This window comes from Watersipora subatra, chromosome 2 (assembly GCF_963576615.1).
Source record: "Watersipora subatra chromosome 2, tzWatSuba1.1, whole genome shotgun sequence".
NCBI classification, from domain to species: Eukaryota; Metazoa; Bryozoa; class Gymnolaemata; order Cheilostomatida; family Watersiporidae; genus Watersipora; species Watersipora subatra.
The window spans coordinates 45,785,293-45,811,992 of record NC_088709.1 but is presented as its reverse complement, the minus strand read 5'-3'; the positions used below and the strand labels follow the sequence as shown (position 1 = coordinate 45,811,992).

General features: G+C 36.6%; 2 protein-coding genes across 5 annotated transcripts in view; one reads left to right on the top strand and one right to left on the bottom strand.

Moving 5' to 3' along the window:
• Window positions 1-209: 209 nt before the first annotated feature.
• Window positions 210-22,497, top strand: LOC137386950 (DNA-directed RNA polymerase III subunit RPC3-like). Of its 4 annotated transcripts, XM_068073195.1 has the most exons (13): window positions 210-448; window positions 2,503-2,615; window positions 4,049-4,191; window positions 4,390-4,545; window positions 5,560-5,569; window positions 5,919-6,003; window positions 7,972-8,064; window positions 12,241-12,324; window positions 12,576-12,627; window positions 17,139-17,266; window positions 18,085-18,320; window positions 19,098-19,241; window positions 21,598-22,497. In XM_068073195.1, exons 1-13 carry the CDS (start codon window positions 299-301, stop codon window positions 21,713-21,715), a joined length of 1,512 nt encoding a protein of 503 aa, XP_067929296.1. In that variant the 5' UTR covers window positions 210-298; the 3' UTR covers window positions 21,716-22,497. The 4 variants fall into 4 exon arrangements, with proteins under 4 accessions (XP_067929296.1, XP_067929295.1, XP_067929298.1 ...); XM_068073194.1 differs by lacking the exon at window positions 5,560-5,569 and having other exon boundaries at window positions 4,390-4,541; window positions 5,911-6,003; XM_068073196.1 differs by lacking the exons at window positions 210-448; window positions 5,560-5,569 and adding an exon at window positions 1,246-1,365 and having other exon boundaries at window positions 4,390-4,541; window positions 5,911-6,003.
• LOC137386953 (uncharacterized) overlaps window positions 22,190-26,700 on the bottom strand; it is a 13,983-nt gene continuing 9,472 nt past the window's right edge. The window contains exons 4-5 of the mRNA XM_068073198.1: window positions 26,061-26,166; window positions 22,190-22,469 (exon numbers count right to left, since the gene is read on the bottom strand). Coding sequence (XP_067929299.1) covers window positions 22,190-22,469; window positions 26,061-26,166 — 386 coding nt within the window. The remainder of the gene's footprint in view (window positions 22,470-26,060; window positions 26,167-26,700) is intronic.

Sequence of the window (26,700 nt, the reverse complement as noted above, 5' to 3'; positions counted from 1 at the left end):
CTAAACATTAACACTTGCTTAAAACCTCGTCGCTTAGTGCCGACAAAACATTTGCATTTCCGGATTAAGCTCCACCTCTACAAAACGACCCAGAAACTGACCAGGTTTTGAGCCACTGCAATTATACCTGACCAAAGCGAACTCGCAGTCTATTTAAAGAGAAATTGTACTCGCTTTTCGGTAGTGTGTATAGAGCAGCTCCAAGGAGCCAAACGCGCTCGAGTACTAAGAATCTTACCAGTGCTTGGCAGCAGTATTACAGCTCTTTGGGCCTCATGCTTTGTCTTCCACATGCACGATGAAAACGAGTGTTTGTGCACAACTCGCATCACTTATAGTCAAAGAAACGTTTGGTGATTGTGTGGCCGATGTTGTATTGTATCTTATTAGAAAAGTCAAAAGTCCATTCAGAGGCGTTTGTTCCGGAACTAAGCTATCTCAAAAACAAGTAAGCCTTCTTTCACTGAGAAGCTTTGCTCGACACTACTATCATTTTCAAAATTTGTTTATTTTATGACGCCACACTGAATACCGATATAATGATGGCTAGTAAGTGAACAAAAATGTATTTGGTGTAAAGTTAGTAATAATTACCGTAATAAATCAAAAAATGGCATAAGTTACCCACTGAAGATAAATTATTATCATTCTAGTTGTTATGCTAGTTTTAAATTAGCATGACAATTTTGCTTAGTAGTTCATTGGCTATCCATTAGTTGGAGCAGGTTCATCAAAAGCCAAAATAGATGGCTTTGTCGAGGATAAAGGCTGGTTCAAGTTTTAAAATTTGCTTCCAAATAGAACTAAAAACATCGTATAGTTTGTCATGGTATTTTTCATTATTAGTAATACTGAACTTACAATACTGAAATAAAATGGTGATGTACCTATAGGCCTACTGTTTTGTCAATTAATGGCATTGACCAGTATTTTATGTGGAATGTTTATGATTGTGTTGGTTACAAAGCCCTGAAAAAAGCCTGTAAACAAATACAAAAGCAAATATAGACAGAGGAAAAAATAACCTATGTATAATTTTGTAATTGCTTGTTTAAACAATTGATTCTTACTTTTTAATGAACTATGTTTTTGGCAGATAAACACATGTGCTTATGGCTACATGCTAAGCTATGCTAATCAGAAGCATGGAAATTCAAGAGTTTGTCTGGATCAAGCTAACGATCTCAATAAACACTAGTGAAGCTGAGATGGTGCCTAACAAGTTGTTAACCTGTCTACAATTTAAGATGAGGTTTTTCTCCCAAAATTCTTAGAGCCCTTTTCCGTCTATCATCTCCGTGTGGTTCATAGAAAGAAAGATATTACTACTTCTTGCGCAGCTTCGATACCTCCAGCATGTGGATGGTAATTAGCATATATATATTGCAAAATCAATATTAAGGTTAAGCAAAAACTATTGTATGTTTTCACATTATATTACAAGATTAAAAGTAGAAAACTCTGAGAACTATGCAGGTAAAAAACTGTGTAAAAACTTAGGATAGCCAAAACTATAATTGTAGGCATCCATATCAGAACAATGTAATCAAATTCTTTAAATCCAAATTCATACATTTTGTTCAAACTTTTTCCAGGCTATTAACAAAGCGATAATCAAATGCTACTGGTATTGGTGGGTAAATATTAATAGGCCTATTTGCCGGGTTAGGCAAGAGCATGCATTAATTTTTTGACTGCACAACATGGCGATTTGGACATTTATGCTATATATTGAAGTCAGTTTATATTAAAACTGTATGCATTCAAATCAACTTGTACTACATTGGGTATTTAGCAAGTTGGCTAATTTCTAATAAATATTGTAGTTTTTCAGTTGGTCGGCAGTCAGTGCTATTTTCTTGTTTATTCTTCGCAAAGGTGATTCATCAACTCTAAATATGGCTATAGGTCATGACCTCTAGTCATATTTAGAGTGGACGTGTTGTATGTCATCCTGTTTTATTAACCACAAGTTAATCTTTATACAATCAAACTTTTACATGTATACAGAGTTAATACATTTCGAGGTGTTCTTTTTACGTTACAAATTTGGGATGTTGGAGCAAATATTCGTATAGGAATATACAGTAAGTCGTTTAATCCATTCTACAGCTTAGACACCTACTATAACCTAATAAATATTCTACATAATAACATGCACATATTATACAAAATACATATACAACTGCAAAGGCTAAATATCAAAGATGCATTAATAAAGTAATAATCAATAATAAAAGATGAATTTTATGTCATAGGTTAAGCAGTTAAATGGTAAGTTAAAGCTTTTAATGCGTTTGTATTAATTACCTTAGAAAAGACATGTACGGACATAAATGACAAATGTGAAGTCTTCCATTTGGCTAATGAAAGTGTTGGATTTAACAGACTGGCTCAATAAAGCATTCCAGAACAACCTGGTACCATGAATGTGAGAATGTGATGCATTATCTGTTGTGCAAATAAATAAGAGGTACCCTTTCAAATTCCGTTCTGTTTTAGGTTCGGTTATGCCTCACTATTGGTATTCAACACAATTATATTTTTGTATCTAAGCACCCGAGAGGTTTCAATGAGTACTCGGTAGATATAAACGCAATTCTTCACAGACTCAGGTTGGTCTTTTCTAAACCATGGAAAGTGTTTCTTTTATCTATAGATTACAGTAAGCTATTCAGATGTTTACCACTATGTTTATTTTCTGGTTTGCTTGTCACTTAAGATGCAGCCTTCTAAAACTAAGGAGCATTTGGTAAAAGGAATACACTGAATATCCTTTGTAATAAAGTTTTATTGTATATATCAGACCCTAAGCTGATATATCTTATTCCTATTCAACCTGTGTGTGGGCAACCCCTCAAAGAGTGAGTGTGACACCCGTTTAGCTTACTGCAATCAGAGGCTGTGCGTGTTTTTACGATTGTTGTACAAACAATAGCTCTATGATAATGGCTGGAAATGTCTGGATCTAGTGGTAAGGGAAACTTGACACTGGAGACAAGTCCAGTTTCATTGAGCACTTTAAGCTTGAATGGCCTCCTGTCACCACCAGTGGCATTTCTTGGGAATTGAACTCCAACCTGTGGTTTGCAGGTCAGATGTTCTAGACCACTACCCTACGGCGGCTCTGTTGTATTAGTCAACCTTCAGTTGAGATATCATATTCCTACTGTACTTGTATCAGTTAACCTTCAGTTGAGATGTCTTATTCCTACTGCACTTGTATCGGTTAACCTTCAGTTGAGATATCATATTCCTACTGTACTTGTATCAGTTAACCTTCAGTTGAGATGTCTTATTCCTACTGTACTTGTATCAGTTAACCTTCAGTTGAGATATCATATTCCTACTGTACTTGTATCAGTTAACCTTCAGTTGAGATGTCTTATTCCTACTGTACTTGTATCAGTTAACCTTCAGTTGAGATATCTTATTCCTACTGTACTTGTATCAGTTAACCTTCAGTTGAGATATCATATTCCTACTGTACTTGTATCAGTTAACCTTCAGTTGAGATATCATGTTTCTACTGTACTTGTATCAGTCAACCTTCAGTTGAGATATCTTATTCCTACTGTAATTGTATCAGTTAACCTTCAGTTGAGATATCTTGTTCCTACTGAACTTGTATCAGTTAACCTTCAGTTGAGATATCATATTCCTACTGTACTTGTATCAGTTAACCTTCAGTTGAGATATCTTGTTCCTACTATACTTGTATCAGTTAACCTTCAGTTGAGATATCATATTCCTACTGTACTTGTATCAGTTAACCTTCAGTTGAGATATCATGTTCCTTTTTGTACTTGTATCAGTTAACCTTCAGTTGAGATATCATATTCCTACTGTACTTGTATCAGTTCACTTCAGTTGAGGTATCATATTCCTACTGAACTTGTATCAGTTAACTTCAGTTGAGATATCATATTCCTACTATACTTGTATCAGTTAACCTTCAGTTGAGATGTCTTATTCCTACTGTACTTGTATCAGGTAAATGTATTGTTGCTGTCCAGTTTGGTTCATTGCGATGTCTCCCATAATACAGGTACCCTTCGTATGTATACTGCATAAAGCTTCTTTACGGAAATGTCTCAGAAGTATTAATAGAGGAGATATTACATCATGGCCAGATCTTACACAGTCAGCTTATACCAAGAACAATAAACAAATTGAAAAAGAATGTTAAAGGTGAGTCGGGGCGTTACTCTTGTATTCTCGCTAGAGCTCTTCGTTTTTGTGCATTCTGTCATTCTCATATTTCAATTCTTTGGTGGCACCTTCATTTGGTCTCTTCTTTTTCACTTTGCCATCAATCCATAACCCGCTTACGTAGTGCCGAGTTATCTCATTATATATCACCACCATGTTGTATCTGACGTTATGCAGAGCAAGTTAGTAATGTAGAGGCAACGGAGAAACTGGAAGTTCTTATAAAGGCAAGGTTTGTCGAGATTTGTCCCGATATGGAAACTGTAGAGGAAGGTGACTCGGGTTCACACTCACCGCCCTCCAAACGAGCCCGAACTGAGATTAACTATGTAAGTTGGTTGTGCTTTGTTTAGATGGGCAGTTTTATTCACAGGTTGAGCATGCTTGAATTATGTAGACGGTACTAGCATTAGAAAGTTGTATTAACATTAAAAGGCGATATTAGCTTTAGAAGGCGGTACTAGCTTTAGAAAGTTGTACTAACATTAGACGGCTAACTAGCTGCAAAAAAATAAGTGGTTGGTGTTTTATATGTAAGTAAATTTGATAAAAGCACCAACAAAAATGAAAATAATAAAGGCTAGATAATAAAGTTCGCTATAATTATATCAAATTTTAAGTTTTTTTGTTCATACTCATCTAACTTGAGTGGCGTTCAGTAGCGTTTTAGCCTGTTCAGTAGACACTCATATAATGTATACTTCCTATAGCGTAAATCCCAGACAACGTGAAAAATTTATTTGAAGTTTTTGCATCCTACTACGTAAAAAATTCCATATAACGTAAAGTGTCAAGTCGGACAAGTTTTCAAATTTGATTTGATATGTTAGTTTATCTTGCCGCACTTGCGGAAGAAGTACCACTGTGCGTTTATCGTTATATCTAGCTTTCACGAGATTCTAGTTCGTCATAATAGATTGTTTAATGTGTCGACAAAATGGAGAATAAGATAGCTGCGCAATTGTTCATAGATACAAAGGTGATCGATTGGTGCGGGTTTTAAAGCATTGGTCTACCAACCTGAATGTCACGAGTTGGAGTATCATCAAAAGTTCACTTTCATCCTAACCTTCGCCTCTGTATAGATAGACGACGAACGCGAAGAACCGCTTTTTATAGTGAAAATATTTTGTTGCTTTGCTTTATTGTAGACGTACAAAATATTTGTTATTAATTTTACTTTGCAGAATAGACTTTTCTGTTTAGAAAAAATAAGCAAATTGTTGTAAATAAATTGTTGCCCAAGTTGTGCGCTACCCATCAACTTGCTACCAAATTCAACTTGCTGTGAATTTACTGCAATCTGTAAGACTGGTGTGTAAAACCAGTGAGATTGATGAGAAAAAGAAGAAAAGTTGTTGATGCAAACCAATAATGCTGCAGTTATGGTACAGCCAACAAGGTAAAAGAGTTACGTCAAGTTTTTCCTTTTGCATGGATAAGCTGAAGCGGGGAGTTTGGAAATATCTTGGAATGGATTAGGCATTTTACATGCATTCTACTGTTCTTATAACATAAAGTCCCTATAATGTAAACGTTCGTGGAAAGGATTATTTACGTTGTAGGAGCGTCTACTGTATATAGTAAGTTTTTAATGCATGCTGTAAGTTGTCTGGTTATACTAGGTGTAGCCAGACTAGGGATGAGGTAGAGATACAGTTAGCTACTTGTACTGTTGCATTGTGCTTGCTTTTTTAGAATGACAGGTGTTATAGGGTGTCTTCACTCAGGTTCAGTTACTATCATAGAGACTTGCAGATGGTAGAGGCCTTCACACGTAAACTAGGACATGTACGTAAGTCTGTGTACCTGGCCAGCAGTAATAACTTCTGTGGTTCCTTTTAAAGATGAATGTACACAAAGTTTTAGTAGATTTGATGTGCAATTATCAATATTTTTCTATCATATGTGATTGTTTTTGATGTTTGAGGTGATTTGACTGTCAGGATGTTTCAAGATTAAAATCGACAAAATCGACTTGGTCGAGGTTGAATCCTCAGCTTGAGCGAAAGTGCGATTATCATATCTATCTTTGCTTTTTTTGTGACGTCATGCTATCATTGTCGGCCATCTTTGTAGACAACTTTTATCGTTAAAAACACGAAGCTTCTCCAATGAATTTTTGAAAACGATGCTTTTGTTTGCAATTTTTTTATTATAGCATCAAAACAACACCAAAAAATGCTATTAAATAAGAAAATGACGATCGTTTTTTACAAATATGGCGGCTTTTTTGTGCACGAGCGCGTGTGCAAATGGCTTGATGATGTAAAAAAAAAACGATGGATAGTTCAAAGAGGCCGATAGAATAGAGGCGTGTAATGCTGCAACTTGAACACAATAGCATATATCAACTATCACAACAGTTAGTCACATCATTTCGCACATATTTTGCTTCTGAGCATTTTAATTGTTTGTTGATTTCTGAGTTTGTTGATTTTAATCTTGAAACATTCTTGAAGTCAGATCACTCCAAACATGAAAAACAATCGCAAATCGATAAAAAATGCCGATACTTTCTGATAAAATCTACTAGAATTTTGTGTAAGTTTATTTTAGTGGTATTTATCTTTAAGGAATCATTAATTTGTAAGTTGTAATTGTGTAAGTTTTTCTTTAAAGCCACACAGCAATGCGATTGGCAGAACCACAACATGGCCCAACAACCTAAACGTTTCAGGGATCGCAAGAGTCAGAACTGAACTCAAAAATTTATGATGTTGGTGTAATGTAGTCAAGATATTTTCTATCTTATGGTCACAAGTTTTTTTGTTGCATTTCAAATCAATCAGTTGTAAAAAGTAAAGTGGATGTTTTATTTTGTAACTTGATGTTGTCCAATCAAACACGGGCATCAGCTGCGCTTGACTGAATTCAATTGAGTACAGTGATAATATTTTTGGAGCCACCCAGTAATTTTCAGTGTTACTATACTATTTATGGCATGAACTCACTTTTATCACTATCTCAGACCATACATACTATATGTATTTGGGAAGCAACCTTTATAGTCACTCTGTTTGCCATCAAAATTATTCTCAAAGAATATAATTTACTTAGTAAACACCGATTTTATCTTATCCTGTGATTGATAATCAGGGCTGTTCAGCTAAATATTAAGATACTACTAATTCTCTTAACACCATCAATTTACTCTCATATAGCTACTAGTATACATATGCTCCAACTGTATTAAATTTGTAAATTTCTTCTTTGAATATAAACTAAGTTTGATTGTATTTTTGTCATAATGCGTAGACACCACTATAGCGCACCAAAATCAGCCTAAAAAGCAAATATTATTTGATATTTAATAATATTCATCTGTAGAATATTCTTAGTTTTCCATTGTTGTGGATATTACCAGGAATTAGCAACAAATAGCATGTTTATTAGTTGTCCTATCATTATGATCACCACTAGCTTGCAATGCAAAACCATGGTATCCTACAATAGCTACATTCTTTGTGACGCAGCGTCATTGCTTTGTTCACTTTCAGCTAATCAGGCATAGACCTATTCACTATAGTTAGTAGGTCTATGTCATCCACAAAGAGGTGGATGACTTGTATATTGACTGGGATCGCTCCTCCTATTTGAAGCTTCTCTTTAGTTGTATGGTCACAGCCTTACTTTGCAGCGCCGTTTGGAGCTAGACACAAATGTCTTAGTGTTTATCAGTGTTATATTTGTTATCCAGCTTGTCAGCTGCACCCATGTCATCGGGGTAATTATACATGTATGATACAATGCTTATAGAAACATGGAGAGATTCTGAGCACCATGTTGAGGTTGTCAGAGGTGAAATCTGCCCCAGCAGCCACGGAGAGTGCTGTTATAACCAGCAATGAGGTCAGTGTGGTTTTCTGCGATAGGAAGACCTAAGGATATATACCTGATCTAATTGTAACATGTATATATCCTTAGGATATAACCTGATAGATATTATATTACTAACTATATTATAAAATTATGATACATAATAATATTATATACTAGAAATTCCCCTGTCATACAGCCCACGACGAAAGTGATATTGCAAAAAAGAAAGGGTACTGATGGTTGAGAAATGCAATATTAGCAGTCAAATGGCCCTGCAGTGCAATAGGATAACTGCAATGGTAGCTGTAATGTAGTGGGTGTTATTATATACAACAAACAGCAATAATGAATGGAAAAGATGTTTATATTTTCCCCCTGCAATAGGAGAAATGCAATATTGGCCAATATTAGAAATAAAATGCACTGATATTCTTAGAATAATCAACGTTATTAATATAGTAATAATAGAAAACCAATACACAATTTTGTTTACATTTCAAAACGTCATAGGTAGCAATATCGAGAAGTTGTAGTATTTATATAGATTTTTAGAAAATTTATTTAAAAAGTGTTTGGTCATGACAAACAACAACAATGAAAGGAAAATATTACACGTTTATATCTCTCCCTTGCAATAGGAGAAATGCAATGTTGGCCAATATTATAAGTAAAATGCACTGATATTATTAAAATAACCAATATTGTTAATATAGTAATACAGCAATAATAGAAAACCTATGAGTGTTCACGCGTCTGGAAGATTTCTGCAAACTGCAGCAAAATAAAAGCTGTTATAAAAGTGTTATAAAGCTGTAGGCCTAATTTACTGTAATGTATGTAATTCAACAACAATAAAGAAATATGTTTATTATAACTCTGAAATGCAAAATTAGAAGTAAAATGGCAAGCTACAGTGTACTATACACAGTTTGAAAGTTGGTTGCGTTGAATGTAGAATGGTTTTGATAAGCGATCTTTAACAGAAAGCGAGTTGGAGCATTCACGCGTCTAAAACTGTAGCAAAATAAAAAATGTTCTCGTCATGAAGGGCCGTTGTAGTTCGGCCCTAGCTTGTACATAAGTTGTAAAGAATTTCGGCTAACGTTTTAAATAATGAAACCTTCGGTGATTGGACAAAAAACACAGGCTGATAAACTGTGTACCACAATTTCATACCTGTAAATCGGTCTACGCCTCAAACGGTCTACGTTTATTACAGAAACCTTCGAATAAATTCGATTACAAGTAAAAAATGCCATAGACTGATGAAATGAGCGCGGTTTTCTCGTGAAATGCGCACTGCTAAATAGTTCTACTATCTGTCGCACGGCTTTATTGGCGTTTCAATTTTCGGTTTTAACTTGTATTAAACCGAGCTTTTCAAGCGTTTTGTAGTAATTTTCGTCCAAATTAATCTGTCTATTTGGGTATAATCCGATCAGATGGGTAAGTTTAAAGATAATACCGACGGTTTACAAAGACTTGGTAACATATTCAAATAGGTTTAAATGTGTTTTGTATCGTTATTATACTTTAACGACTTTACAAAACGATGCTTAAATTTGTTGATGAAATTTCTAGCCAAGGGTTTGTCTCATTGTTGATGAATAATTTTCGTAAGTTGTGTATTTACATGCATTTATCATAAAAACTCCCACACTTCGCTCCGCTCGTTTGCTCGTGGGATTATAATAATATATTTTGATATATAATATAATTCAACCCGTTTGCTGCCAGAGGATAAATCACGTTTTTTTCTACCAAAATTTGTTTGAAGTCTCTTATCAAGGCCTTGGTTCTCAGCCTACCTCGGCTTTGGTGTCTAGCAAGGTCCTTCTAACTTACACAGACACACTAAAGCTATAGGTGATGTTAGAGCTATGCTCTAGCATGCTCATTTATGTATATTGATAGTCAACCTTCTTAGCTGTCTTATTTCCTGATAGCTCTGAGGCTAAAGAGCCGGGTGCCCTAGTATAATAGTTTGCTGTTCAGCTCTCATTGCTGATCGTTACTACAATTAGACTTTTGTGAAACTGAAATGCTATGATTTACCGAAGGAAAATCTCTACCAAGGTTATTGTCACAGTAACTATGGTAAAAATCAAATAATGTTTTAGTCATCTGCTTGAAATCGTCTTTGGTCGTCATAAAATGATTTTCGAATGCAAAAGTGCATCTGCAAAAGTGCAACCGAAAATGCGTCTCTAAAATGCATCTTACTATGTAGACTGTTTATCAAAGATGTAGCCTCAATTGGATATGTTTTACCTAAGTTTACAGCCTAATGAAAAAATGAACATTTTTTATTTCTCAAAAGTGTTAGCAGAATTTTAAAGGAAGCTTGTCAGTTTGTTCTGTGAGTTGGCTTTCTGCTAATCATTAAATTATGGTGATAAATAGACATACAGCGCACCCCCGGGTTACGGCGTCCCTGTTTTATGGGTCTGTGATTTAACGATGTGGAACACGATGTTTTTTTCATCTCTTCCACGCGACATTTTTTTGCCATACAACAAAAATATCTCTCGAAATTCCAATTCGGCCGGCGATGTGCTGAATATGCTGAATAATGAAGATGCCGATATTCTGTATATATATATGTATATGTATATATATTGCCGAAATCCCTCCCACAGTCCCTGAAAGAGATACGATGCTCTCTCTCAGTTCAGCCTTTTTCATTAAAGGTTTTAATGAAAAAGAAACCGGAAACTGGCTCTAAAGATTAAGACGATGACAAAATTAAGGTTTAGGTAACTACATACTAAAGCTGAGCTTTGTGTGTTTAGTAAGCTAAATTCATTCAAGTTAAATTAAAGTCTATGTTACACGTCTGTCTCAAAGGTAAGAACTACCTATGGTATGTACTGCACATAGTACATTGTAGTGTTAAATTTTATTGCAGATCGTAACCACTAAATGCACTAAAGTTACTGTGGGTAACTATAGTTACTAAGGTTAATATACTATCTTGTTACCAATTCTTAATATGTACAGTATGTATGTAAAATTTTGATGTTTTTTACCAGGGGTTGTTTGCATTAGATAATTGCTATGGGTTTCTATACCCCTCGATGCCAACACCAGAACAAATTAATGTCGTATGGCGAGGGTCCACTGTACATTGTTGTTTGACCAATTCTTGTGGAATGTTCATTCAAAAGAGTTTTGGTTCCCATATTTAGATGATTTTGTGTCAAAATTTTCGCACCCTATCTCTAGTTATTCATTGAATGGCAGTAAATGTTGTCAAATTTGTGTGTATACAGCAGTACAACCATTAATAATCCGTTCCGAGAACGTTTACATTATATGAGCAGTAAATTGCATGTAAATATCACAATCCATTCCAAGATCTTCCCAGACTCACCCCTTTCATTTTTCAAAAAAACAACTAAACTCAAACTTTTGATTCAATGACTACAAGAACTGTGTTATTATTGGTCTGCGTCGACAGCTTTTTTCTTATCACTTTCACATGGTTTATGGCTCATGAATATGGTAATTTTACATTAAGTTAGGGAAATGCATACCTTCAAATCTTCAATGTCAATTTAAATCAGTTTTTTTTCACTTTTTTTAGACAGCAAGGTCTAAGCTGCTGCTGAAAAAATACTACTAAAATAGAAATATATCTTTACTATAATAAGAGGATGTCTGTCCGTTGGTCTGTCTGAAAGCAGGGTTAAAGATCAGGATAAAACAGCGCTTTCCATGAGACTCCAACTCGAGACATTTACATTGGTAGACCGAAATAATAACACCTGTACCAATCAACTGCCTTTGGGCACTTCTGAATAATTGCGCAGCTTCTGATTGTCTGCGCCTTATCAGCACATCTGGAGATCCCTCACACTCGACTACCAGGGTGCTATTGTATATAATAATAGAGATACCTCCGAAGGTTCTTTTCTCCCGTCAAGAAAGAGAGCAGCGAGCTTTTTAATGCTAACTATGGGACTCTTTATTCAAATAGATTTTGAGAACTTGCGCCGACTTCACACTTTATGTTATATGGAATTTTTTATGTAATACGAAGCAAAAACTTTCACATAAATTCATTCACGTTTTGTGGAATTTATGTTATAGGAGGCATAAGTTAAAGGAGTGTATTCTGTAGTTTCCAGCACTGATGGTAGTAGTAAGTTTGGATATAAAATGACTCGAGGGTGCAGGGCAAACTCAGCTCTCTCTTCTTCACAGGTTTTCAACACCTTGCCCCAGCACCTCTGTATCACCTCAAGGGCTGTTCTAGATGTCTACATGATGACCATGGTTAATGATGAGGTATTACTACCCTTCCTTTCTACTTACCATATTGCTCTTGTTAACTCTGCTCTTTGAGCTACGTGGTGTAGTGGTATGTGTACCTCGCAGGAAATCTGTGCTTTGCTTTTATCCTGTGTGATGTTTTTAAACGATGTGAAAAGGTAAATGGCTCACTCGTTGTGAGACTCTGAGGAACAGAGGCTTCCCATTTTGTTCATAGTCAATAGAAATTGTTTTTTGGCGCTTCACAAATGTATTTCCTGTTCCAGATGAAAATGCTTGTTAAAGTTGGAGATGATGGTGGAGGAAGTTACATCATTGGTAAGGATCATTATCTACTTGTTATATATCTATGCCCTGTTATATGTCTATGGCCTGTTATATATCTATGGCCTGGTTATATGTCTATGGCCTGTTATATATCTATTGCCTGTTATATATTTATGGCTTGTTATATATCTATAGCCTGTTATATATCTATAGCCTGTTATATATCTATGGCCTGTTATATATCTATAGCCTGTTATATATCTATAGCCTGTTATATATCTATGGCCTGTTATATATCTATGGCCTGTTATATATCTATGGTCTGTTATATATCTATTGCCTGTTATATATCTATGGCTTGTTATATATCTATTGCCTGTTATATATCTATTGCCTGTTATATATCTATGGCCTCGATAGACAGTCTCTAATTGTTGAAACTCGGCGCTTGCTTCGCGAGCATACTCTATAGATTATATATATTAGCACTTAATATTCATGCTTAATAAGTGTGATGTGTCTATGGTATTATAAGAGCCCTCTACATTTTGTACATCTATGCTTCTAATAATAATTTAAACCATAACTGTCACGAACAACTTCTATCGTATTTTCTAGGTAAATCAGACACGCTGATTCCGATTTTGTACTCAAAATAATGATTAGTCCACTAACCTTCAAACTCATTTAAGCTTTTTTAAAGCGTTTCAATATCCGTTTCAAAAACAACACAATTGGCATTACAAGCTCCGCCCATAAATATGTGACGAAACCTAGCTTTTTCAGAAACGGAAGTTGGGAATGTTTAGTCCGATTTAGAATAATAGAGATGGGTGTCTTAAAACCCATTATTATCTAAATCCAGCCTGTAAAATAGTTTCAGTTTTTTAAGAAACGGATATAAACTATTTAAAATTGCTCGCAGCTTGTTACATGACGTTTAAATGGGCTGGACGCCGAGAAAAATGAGCTCAAAAAGCGCGGTTTTATCACGAGCTAGCGTTGTTATTGCGCTTTTTAAATATGCAATGCTAAATAGCTTATCTACCTTTCAGAAAAGACTGATATTATTTTTAAAGCTGAATTTAGATATTAATGGATTTTAAAACACCCATCTCTATTATTCTAAATCGGTCTAAACATCCCTACATAACTTCTGTTCCTAAAAAGCTAGGTTACGTCAAGTATTTATGGGCGGAGCTTGTTATGCCGATCGTGTTGTTTTCGAGACCGATATTAAAACGCTATAAAAAGTTCTTCATTACTCTGAAAGTTAGTGGCCTAATCTTTATTTTGATTACAAAATCGGAATCAGCATGTCTGATTTACCTAGTAAATATGATAAAAGTTGTTCGTGGCAGTTATGGTTTAATATGCGGTATATGTGACTAAGTAGTACATATTATATCATTAGGATATATGTATGTTTAAATAGCAAGTTCTAAAGTTAATGTATGTCTATGCTCACAGCACATATTCTATGACTGGTACATAAAGAGTTCATTTCTAAAGTTAATGTATGTCTATGCTCACAGCACATATTCTATGACTGGTACATGAAGAGTTCAGTTCTAAAGTTAATGTATGTCTATGCTCACAGCACATATTCTATGACTGGTACATGAAGAGTTCAGTTCTAAAGTTAATGTATGTCTATGCTCACAGCACATATTCTATGACTGGTACATGAAGAGTTCAGTTCTAAAGTTAATGTATGTCTATGCTCACAGCACATATTCTATGACTGGTACATGAAAAGTTCAGTTCTAAAGTTAATGTATGTCTATGCTCACAGCACATATTCTATAACTGGTACATGAAGAGTTCATTTCTAAAGTTAATGTATGTCTATGCTCACAGCACATATTTTATAACTGGTACATGAAGAGTTCATTTCTAAAGTTAATGTATGTCTATGCTCACAGCACATATTCTATAACTGGTACATGAAGAGTTCATTTCTAAAGTTAATGTATGTCTATGCTCACAGCACATATTCTATGACTGGTACATGAAGAGTTCATTTCTAAAAACTGTTATTTCCATATTTTGTTAAAATCAATATTTTCGGTCTGATAGAATGGTTTAGCCTCAATTTTTCCACGACCAAACGAGCGAATGCGAAGTTTGAGAGTTTTTATGATAAATGCATGTGCACACAACTTATGAAAATTATTCATCAACAATGAGACGAACCCTTGTCTTGAAATTTCATCAACAAATTTAACCATCGTTTTGTAGAGTCGTTAAAGTATAATAACGATACAAAACACATATAGGCCTATTTAAATATATTACCAAGTCTTTGTATACCGCCGGTATTATCTTATAACTAACCCATCTGATCGGATTATACCCAAATAGCCAAATTAATTTGGCTGAAGTTCTTCACAAAACGCTTGACAAGCTTGGTTTAATAAAAGTTAAAACTGGAAGTTGAAACGCCGAGCGACAGAGAATAGAACGATTAAGTCGTGCGCATTTCACGGAAAAATAACGCGCGCATTTCACCATTCTATAGCATTGTCGAACTACCGAAGGTTTCTGTAATTAACGTAGGAGTACTGAAATCATTTCATGAAATTTTCATTTTTGCCGATTTCAAAGTAACTGACATTTTAGACACTCTTGAGTACTTTGGTATTCTAACTGATGTCCAACGCAGTGTAAGTAAAGGAAATGACGATGATTTTTTTTTCTAATGATCCTTATGAGGTTATTACAATATTTAATTATAAGTTTAGATGACTACAGAACAATGACTGCATAGTACAGATTTTCTAAAAATCTATATAAATATCACAACTTCTCGATATTGCTAGCTATGACGTTTTGAAATGTAAACAAAATTGTGCATTGGTTTTATATTATTACTATATTAATAATATTGGTTATTCTAATAATATCAGTGCATTTTACTTCTAATATTGGCCAATATTGCTTTTCTCCTATAGCGGGGGGGGGAAGATATTAACATATAATCTTTTCCTTTCATTATTGCTATTTGTTGTATATAATAACACCCAGTTTATTACAGCTACCATTGCAGTTATCCTATTGCACTGCAGTGCCATTTGACTGCTAATATTGCATTTCTCAACCATCAGTACCCTTTCTTTTTTCCAATATCTCTTTGGTCGTGGGCTGTATGACAGTGGAATTTCTAGTTAACATAATGCTAGTCTTTTAGCTTAAAACAAGTTATTTTTTATATAAAATGCCACGTATAAATAGATTGGGTTTTAAATCCTGTTATTTCCACGGTGACTTTTAAGGCAAAGCCAGTTATATCCAGCAAATCATCCTATTGAAGACAAATGAAGGGATTCCTTGGGGTTAACTCTTCTGCTGCGGAGTTTTACTCGTTCTGACAGCATTAGTTAATGCTGAACATTTCTGTCATAGAGCTTTAATTTAGACTAGTTCAGAATCAGCAGAAAATTCTACACAAGAATCAATGTTTTTGACAAAAAACTGTTTAATAATTTTTAAGATTCGTGAATCTGACTGCAAAAGACAAACGTTAGCATTTTTGCAGTTTGACCAAAACGAAGACACCCATTCTCACCCATTTTCACCCATTCTGTTCTCGGTGCTTCTGCTGGCACTATTTACTTGTATGATAATATTCTAGATCGTGCATCTGCTGAGGAGCATGAAATTGACCGCTAGCCATAACTCGTCTCACTTATACTGATGTTTGCTATTGCAGTCTTTTCTCATGTTCAATAAAAGTCCTGAAGTTTTTATTTGCTGTGATGCTTTGCAGTTTGATTTGAAATAACTTCAGTGAATATGTCAGCTCTCCAGTTTGTCACACAACAGACACTTTTGTTGCAAAATCAGCTATTTCCAGAATTTACTGTTTTTAAAATAGAAATCAATTTAAGACATCCAGGGGTGTGTTTTCTGTAAACTTTAGAAGAATTCAAATTTGATAGCGCGCATGCATAACATAGTTCATAACATAACAGGATTTGATAGCGCGTATGCAGAACATAGTTCATTACATAACAGGATTTGATAGCGCGCATGCATAACATAGTTCATAACATAACAGGATTTTTGAATAGTCAGTAACTTGCCACAATATTTCTTGAATTTTCCAACATTCAAAAATTTGGAAATAACTAGTTTTGGAAATGAACTCTTCATATGTTCGCAGTACATATTCTATGGTTAGTATATGTCTATGTTCGCAGTACATATTCTATGGTTGGTATATGTCTATGTTCGCAGTACATATTCTATGGTTAGTATATGTCTATGTTTACAGTACATATTTTATGCTTGGTATATGGCTATGTTTACAGTACATATTCTATGCTTGGTATATGTCTATGTTTACAGTACATATTTTTATGCTTGGTATATGGCTATGTTTACAGTACATATTCTATGGTTAGTATATGTCTATGTTTACAGTACATATGTTATGGCTAGTATATGGCTATGTTTACAGTATGTTTTACTCTTTCTATCAATATGTTCTAATATCCTATATATACTCAAGTTGTTAAGCACTTTATTTGCTCCCACCACACCTTAACTCGCATATACAGACTACAGCCAGGCCATGACAGCCCTCGCTATTGCTAACGCAGAGGCTCTCGTACTCGAAAGGTTTGGCTCTAAAAGTTTAAGACTGTTTCGACTTCTCATCCTCAAGCAACACTTGGAGCAGAAACAGGTAGGATACATACACTGGTAGGATACGTACACTGGTAGGATACGTACACTGGTAAGATATGTACACTGGTAGGATATGTACACTGGTAGGATACGTACACTGGTAGGATACGTACACTGGTAGGATACATACACTGGTAGGATATGTACACTGGTAGGATATGTACACCGGTAGGATACGTACACCGGTAGGATACGTACACCGGTAGGATACGTACACTGGTAGGATATGTACACTGGCAGGATATATACACTGGTAGGATATGTACACCGGTAGGATACGTACACCGGTAGGATACGTACACCGGTAGGATATGTACACCGGTAGGATATGTACACTGGTAGGATACGTACACTGGTAGGATATGTACACTGGTAGAATACATACACTGGTAGGATATGTACACTGGTATTACTCTCGTACACAACACTTGTTCTATATTATGCACTCACTGTATTGTCCCGCTGTTTTATCCAATCATATGAAGTCTGTCGTTTATGGAGCTCCGACTTCTAAAGTTTTGCCCAATTCGGGAATGCTGTTCAGTGTACAAAGGCTTCCTTCCCTATTCTAGCTCTGACATAATCCTATCATCATATCCATACTGTTGACTTATTTTTTATTGAGTTCATTAAAGTTTAAAGATAAATTTTATCAATGGTATCAGGCGGACATTGACCAAAAATAGATAACCAACGGTGGAGCATTGGTGCTTCACTAACATGTATAGTCTCATATCTTAATCTAAGTCCGATTTATCGGAATAAAATTATTATATGAAGTGGCGTAGACCTATTCTTTCACTCAATTCCCTTTAGCTTGAAGAGATGGCCATGATCCCAACAAAGGATGCCAAGCAGCTTTTGTACAACATGTACACTCACAGATTTATTTCTACAACTGATATATCCAAAACAGCTGACCACGCTGCTTCCAGAACATTCTACTGCTTCAAGGTGCCAATGGAGCACTTGGGTGGACAACTCCGCGAGGCTAACTACAAGTCAATACTCAATTTGATGAGCAAACGCATTCAGATACTTTCTGACAACAGGTAGAAGTCACTTTTTTCTCGATGAGGCTTTCTGTAAACTGGCTAGAAACGATAGAATGATAGCCTAACAAACGTATTACAAATTGTTTTACTCGATTGATATGCGTTCAACAGCATTTAGTCGTAAGAAAGTGCTGAAAGAATTAATGGGTTAGTTGAAATTCAAAGTGATAGCTATCAGCACCAAGTATGGCGCTAGATCTCCGTTATTTGTTATTATTGTATAATAATTTGTTGGAAAGTGTGAACAATCTCAGACCTAAGTCTATTAGTGGGCGTGTTTGTAAACAGGGAGGGAGTTCACTAGGATTATGTGGTAGTCGCCGATCCTTAAGTCTACATACAGGAATGAAAGCAACTTCTCAAACTTTGTCTATGCTGCTGAGGAGACTCGGGTTATGCTATGTCACAGATACTTAGGAAAAAATGAGAAATGGGGCTTGCTGTCACGTAAAGTATCGGCTGTCGTGTCATCCTTACTATAATAAGAGTCAAGGTCAATCCGAAACCACTCAAAACGAATTAGGAGTGTTAGGAAAACATTGCCTCGCTCAGGAATTGAACACAGATATTCCGTATTGCAATCAAGCACACTACCAACTGTTTCACTCCACCACCTTCCATAATGAAGAATACATGTAGCCATAGTTATTACACCTGATGAACTGTCACAGCTCATGGGACTGCTAGTGGACTAGTAAACAATACAAGGCAAATCTGCTATATAAATCTAGTAGACACGCTAAAAAACCTTAGCCTAGTTTCTCTGTATTTTAGGCGGCTGTTGGATAAACAGCAAAAAATGGAAGCCATCATAGCAACCCTTGGAGAGGACGAGGCTGATCAGAAGGCAGAGATCGAGGCGATGACAACACCTTCAGAGCAACAGCAACTACAAGCTGTTAAAAATCAGACTAACAGGTACCACAATTTCTTGAGGCTCTACTCAGTCACTGTAGCCCTCGCACCTACCTTTCAAGGCCCTACTCAGTCACTGTAGCCCTCACACCTACCTTTCAAGGCTCTACTCAGTCACTGTAGCCCTCACACCTACCTTTCAAGGCTCTACTCCGTCACTAGCCCTCACACCTACCTTTCAAGGCTCTACTCAGTCACTGTAGCCCTCACACCTACCTTTCAAGGCTCTACTCAGTCACTGTAGCACTCACACCTACCTTTCAAGGCTCTACTCAGTTACTGTAGCCCTCACACCTACCTTTCAAGGCTTTACTCAGTCACTGTAGCCCTCACACCTACCTTTCAAGGCTCTACTCAGTCACTGTAGCCCTCACACCTACCTTTCAAGGCTCTACTCAGTCACTGTAGCCCTCACACCTACCTTTCAAGGCTATACTCAGTCACTGTAGCCCTCGCACCTACCTTTCAAGGCTTTACTCAGTCACTGTAGCCCTCACACCTACCTTTCAAGGCTCTACTCAGTCACTGTAGCACTCACACCTACCTTTCAAGGCTCTACTCAGTCACTGTAGCCCTCACACCTACCTTTCAAGGCTCTACTCAGTCACTGTAGCACTCACACCTACCTTTCAAGGCTATACTCAGTCACTGTAGCCCTCACACCTACCTTTCAAGGCTTTACTCAGTCACTGTAGCCCTCACACCTACCTTTCAAGGCTCTACTCAGTCACTGTAGCACTCACACCTACCTTTCAAGGCTATACTCAGTCACTGTAGCCCTCGCACCTACCTTTCAAGGTTCTACTCAGTCACTGTAGCCCTCACACCTACTTTTCAAGGCTTTACTCAGTCACTGTAGCACTCACACCTACCTTTCAAGGCTCTACTCAGTCACTGTAGCCCTCACACCTACCTTTCAAGGCTCTACTCAGTTACTGTAGCCTTCACACCTACCTTTCAAGGCTCTACTCAGTCACTGTAGCCCTCACACCTACCTTTCAAGGCTCTACTCAGTCACTGTAGCCCTCACACCTACCTTTCAAGGCTCTACTCAGTCACTGTAGCCCTCACACCTACCTTTCAAGGCTCTACTCAGTCACTGTAGCCCTCACACCTACCTTTCAAGGCTATACTCAGTCACTGTAGCCCTCGCACCTACCTTTCAAGGCTTTACTCAGTCACTGTAGCCCTCACACCTACCTTTCAAGGCTCTACTCAGTCACTGTAGCCCTCACACCTACCTTTCAAGGCTCTACTCAGTCACTGTAGCCCTCACACCTACCTTTCAGGGCTATACTCAGTCACTGTAGCCCTCACACCTACCTTTCAAGGCTCTACTCAGTCACTGTAGCCCTCACACCTACCTTTCAAGGCTATACTCAGTCACTGTAGCCCTCGCACCTACCTTTCAAGGCTTTACTCAGTCACTGTAGCCCTCACACCTACCTTTCAAGGCTCTGCCCAGTCACTGTAGCCCTCGCACCTACCTCGCAAGTAATTGCTGAGGACTTGTTCGAAGTTGAGCATTACACTAGTTTATCAAAGCCTTTTATCTTTCTTAGGCCATTAATTACCATGTGTGATTCCATAATTTGTGTCAGAGTAAGTCAAGCAATCTTTCTGAGGTTTGAACAAGTTTTTATCCGTAGCATATGTCGACAGCAATATATGCTACTCTAGATATTCCCCTTTGCACCTGAAAACATGTCAACTCGCGTAGTGCTGTATGTCGAGTCCTCATAAAATCAACCTTAGAGTCAAGTCATGCAGTGAGTCGTGGAGCTAGTTGTCAGGGTGTATGTCTGTAAATTCAGGTACTCGAGCTAACAAGTGGAGCAGCTGCACTGTAATGGCAACCATAATAGAACACTGAAAGAAATTAGAGTATAATTTATAGTCACAATATAATTTATTTATATTATAATTAAAAAAGCTTAATTGTCTCTCATTGATTTGAATAAAAATTAATTACTAGACAATTGTCCATATGAAAACAAACACATGTGAGCAGCTGTTGAACTAAGTAAATATGAGAAAACTAATTTGGTAAGTTATTATGACACAGCTACTTCACACGATACTCTCATCTTTTCATTATGCTCCGTTTAAAAGTCTAAATATTCATACAGCATGAATATTAATCAATTTGACATAAAAAGTACTGTTGTTGGTTTGTATGTTTCACAAGGATTGTATGCACGCTTAATATATTCATAAAGACGCCGTAGTATTGTATTCCTAAAAAGTACATAATTTTAAGGAGGGTGGTAAAGTGATTTTTGGCTTTTAAAAAGGTGTATCGGTACTAGTTGCGGAGGTAGTTCTGTGAAATCTCATAGCGGTAATCGATTGATTGCAGGTTAGAGAACGGAGAGCTGCAGCTGGCGTCTACCACTCTTACATGGGATATGTTTCTGACATATAAAAGCACAAAGAGACTCTCTTCCTTACCTCAACCTAAAACTGCTGCAAAATAATGTTTCTACGATGCGTATAGTAGATGAGCTGAATTAAGCTAAGTCAAATTCGTCATAAATAAATGATTGCTACTCTGTGCACATATATACGTTAAGTTCAACACATTTGAGCAAGTAGGTTATCACATTTCTTTGGTATTGTCCCCAAATATCACATGTATAAAGCTTTTAACATTGTTTCATCACGATGCCTGGCTCAAGCGACAGCGTATGGTTCTGTATTTTAACATCAATGTTGCTCTCTAAATGTAAATTCTCGCCTCCGTATTGGATCTGCTGAGGACAAGCAGATATGGACAATGTTTGAGAGTGTTAAATTGTGTCTCAATGTGGTGTGTATCTGGTGATTGCGTTTCTCTTCCTTTATGAAAACATTGGGTAAGGATATACAGTAGTTGCTTGACCATGCATAGGTGGGTGTTTTGTGATGAAATTGCGTAATCATGCATGGGCAGATAATTTTGGCTGATTATGCTACATATATGTCTCTTGTACTTCAGCTTCGACACATACTGTAGGGTGAGTTTCATCAGTCAACGATACCTCGCCTATTTGAAAAGTAACGGAGCAGTTGTCTCTACTTTCAAAATTTGCAGCATTGGCAATCCCAGTTAAATTTCTTGAGTTGGATGCTTCACTGTAACTTGCAGATTGTTTAGCTGCTGATCCTTTTTGGGGGTTAGTAGAGTTTCTTTTCAAATTTTTATCTTTCTCTAGCATATCTTGGTCCATGATGGTGCCACCTCTGTCTGATCTGTAACAGTAAATATCATAGTGTTTGATTGATTGATCTATTATTATGATACTTGTTCATCGTGTCTGAAATTAGGTCACACAGCACAATCATCAGCCTATTCAACATTTTGGCAAATCGTCACAGCGATTCGCCAATTTCCTTCATTGCGATATTCACATCATCTCTAAAGACATACTTATGAGCCAAAAACTCATGTGTAACAATGAGACTTGCTAACAGTGACCTCGACACATGCCCTTAACCAAACAGTAGATGACAACTAGCAGTCAGTGCTTGTACCCTCCATTCCAAAGAGCTTGAAATGCATGTGCATACGGTATATCATGAGGCTTTGCTATTGGCAGGTAGTAGATATAACATCTCAATGTTTATTTGAGACCAGTTTATGACACGACAAGAGTAATAAAGTCACTCAGAAGGTAAAGACATAGTAATTTATTACTTGGGTTGTCATCCATAGAAGACGACAACCACACAGAGTGTCTGCTCTCTTGGAACAATCGTGTACTCGATAACTAAATGATTATGATATATCTTTTATTAAATTGATCTACAAGAGCACTTGTGGTAAAAGCAAAAAATAGGGAGGTCATGTAAGAAATAGGGAGATCATAAAAAACTGTTGTCATGTAGAATGTGTTTTTTCTAACCGCTATCAGATGGAAGCATGGCATGATTACTGTTAATACAGACAACCCTGTAGAGAAACAAGTAGAACACAATAAAAATTGAAATGAAAGCAGAGTTTGAGTTTTTAATAAAAAAAAACTCATTAGCAATACATGATGCACTATTGTTATGCTCGCTGCAATGAAAATGTCAATATCTGCAATCTATACAGCTTGCAACAACTAGAGTTGCCTTTTCGAAGTTCATAGTTGAGATATACTAGGGTGGTATGACTCATGATTGTCATACTACCTTCATTATTCTCAGTTCATAGGTGGGATATCTTATTTTTTCTAGTTTGACACCTATTATAAAAGATCAAAATAGTGAGGCTAAAGTCATCAACCATTTTTGTGAAACCCGCAGACATCAGCAGATTCTTTGAAATGCAAAGACATAAGTGGGCATGGTGCGAGTTGAAGACAGCAGGTATGGTGAGCCTTGACTACATTAGGTGTGGTGAGTCACAAGGTACTCAGCAGGTTTTTTGATACACAAAGACAAACAAGTGTGGTGAGAGACAAAGACATCAGCAAGTGTGGAAAAACTCGAAAATCAGCAGAGTTGGTAATACTAAAAGGATTCAGAGGATGTGCAGAAACTTAAAAAAATCAGCAGGTAGGTGCAACTCACAAAACAAGAAATTAGCAGGCATAGCGTGACTCAACAAAGACATCAGCAGGTGTGGTGAGCCTCGACGACAGCAGGTGTGGTGAGTCACAGGGTACTCAGCAGGTTTTTTGATACACAAAGACAAACAAGTGTGGTGAGAGACAAAGACATCAGCAAGTGTGGAAAAACTCGAAAAATCAGCAGAGTTGGTAATACTAAAAGGATTCAGAGGATGTGCAGAAACTTAAAAAAATCAGCAGGTAGGTGCAACTCACAAAACAAGAAATTAGCAGGCATAGCGTGACTCAACAAAGACATCAGCAGGTGTGGTGAGCCTCGACGACAGCAGGTATGGTGAGTCAGGTACTCGGCAGGTTTTTTGATACACAAAAACAAACAAGTGTGGTGGGAGACAAAGAAATCAGCAGGCTGGTGAGACTCAAAGAAATCAGCAGGTTAGTGAAACTCAAAGAAATTCTTGGTTGTAAGTATGTATCCTCTGAGTAACACTGTTTTATTGTTGTGACAATGACGCAAGCTGCTACCAGCATATAAGCGGAACCAATTTTTGGATTCATCTTCTCGCTAGAAATCGATATGAACACTTACACTTCTTATCATTTGCTTCTTATCAGTTGAAGGTTGATTGAACAATTGATTGCTCACTTATAAGGAATTAAGTGAAAGTAAACAGATAGTTAGATACAGGGTTAAAGGAAACAAATAACCAGATGTTGATTTGGACACACAATTTGTAATTCCAAACCATGGCGCAGACTTGTTACATACAACTTTTGCTACATAATAGCCTGTGATTTCCTGTTATAATGTTATATCTACACACACACATCTGTGAATATTCTGACTAAATATTAACATAATAATATTATGTTAATATTATTATGTTAACTACCTGTATATATTCAAAGTAATATGTGATTGGTTAAAAAATCAGCTGAGTACTTTAATAAGAATTTAAATTCATGACTAATCTTCTAGGCTAGTCATACATTTAAAGTCTCAAATCTAAAAAATGGATCATCACCCAACTGTATAGAATTTTTCCAAGCCTTCAGATAACTCTTTACACCAGTTAGTATTGGTTTTACAATGAGTCAAGATCGTAGACAGTTATACCGCAGAAATAAGACAAACTAGTCTATTGCGGAGATGCATTGAGCTGAATATCTAGGTATACTAGCTGCGCATCTCGTCATTGCTCGGGTATTACAAATCAGCTTTTAAACAATGAGAAGTGATGAGAGTTGCCTGCCACTTGCTATCAGCCTGGCACATTGCCAATGGAAAACTTGGGTAAGCTCACTAATGAGAGCTATTCGTCCGTGTAGATCACCCTACGTAGTGCACAAAGCCATTGGATGTTTGCTCCCATATAGTGACATATATCGGCTAACAAACAAATCAATCTCTGTTGCTCTATTGGTACGGCGTCGGACTGGCCGATGGGAGGGTCCGAAATCAAATCTTCTTCGGTACAGATTCTTTATTCCAAAACTTTATTAGTTATAGCCGGAGGGACACACACCCACAAACTTTATTAGTTATAGCCGGAGGGACACACACCCACAAACTGAGAAATATATACAGTACTTTTCGGACTATTAGCCGCTACTTTTTTCCGATGTTTTGAGCCATGCGGCTTATTTAAAGGCTGCGGCTATTCTGTGGTTTTTTCGTTCAACGCTAGGGCGCATTATCTGGAATCTCCGGTTAGTGCGCCTCTAGCGGTGAAAGAAAAAATGAAACAATGCCTAACGGTACTGTAACAGTTCCGTTAGGCACTCGATTAAAAAGCATCGGTTAATACGTTTTGACAAGCAAAGTTGTTGCCGTGTTAAAAAGCACCGTCATGAGTTCTGCTGCCTATGTATTGTTTATTGTCTTTTTTTTAAATAAAGCAGCTGTGGCTTATATAGAGGTGCGATTAATAGTCCGAAAAGTACAGTATATAGATGCTAGGTTTAGTTCAAATAATTTTGTGCTGAGCAGTAAAAAAATGACACTTCAAGAGTTCAATAAAATCAGGCCATTATATTATTCATACATACTAGTTTACAATCTATACTAGGTTAGTCATTCAGTTACTAGCTAGTTTATGAATAATTGATCATCAGGCTAAATGTAGGTCACTCCAAGATATTACTAACGTTAAGAATATACCAACAATATACATGTACTTGATATAACTTGTATAACAATTCCTATTATCTGAATAACATAATTAGTTTCTTGATATTCGTCTAATCCCACACAGAGACAGTACAGAAACAGACATTACGAACTTACCTGGTGTAATCGAGTACAACGGTGGGCAACTTCTTGCGATCAAAAGATTTAACGTGGATATAACAAACAGTAACTAATGTCAGTATTCCTGATACGGCTGCAACACCTGGAAAGGTAAATACAATATTATCCTAAAGGATGCTATAGTTTTAGCTTCTTGAGTCGACCGGATAAGTATGTGACCAAATATGTGTCATGTGTCTGTATGGCAAGTCACAGAGCCAAATAAGGAAATCATCTCAGCTAAAACGACTTTACTAGTAAGACTTTTTGCATGTTTTTGGATGTGAGAGGAAGCATTGAGTAGGACTGCCATGATGAGCCCTCCCATTTTAAGGTAGCCTACATGCAGGGGTTACATGCAAAGTGTTTGTATTCCACTCGTGTACCCTTACAATTTTAAGAGAATGCACCCTCATGTACAGCAATCAATCAGTTTGATTGCTGTACATGAGGGTGCGTGATAACCAAGTAGATTAAGGTTCACTGACAGGCAATATGGCATGAATGGTGATACATTGTTAAGTTGTAGCCTAAGAGCTTTATAAATATTTTAATGTTTTCATGCGATCAAATGTTTGCCTTGTAACTATCTTGGAAATTTTCTATTTGATTTGCCCGGAGGTCATTGTTAGAGTAA

What these genes read in the sequence shown, in the direction of transcription:
- LOC137386950 (XM_068073195.1), top strand. Translation starts at nt 299, where the DNA reads ATGAAAACGAGTGTTTGTGCACAACTCGCATCACTTATAGTCAAAGAA. An exon ending in CTGTTATAACCAGCAATGAG is followed by an intron (nt 8,065 to 12,240) that starts GTCAGTGTGGTT and finishes TCTTCTTCACAG; the next exon opens with GTTTTCAACACCTTGCCCCA. An exon ending in TGACCATGGTTAATGATGAG is followed by an intron (nt 12,325 to 12,575) that starts GTATTACTACCC and finishes TTCCTGTTCCAG; the next exon opens with ATGAAAATGCTTGTTAAAGT.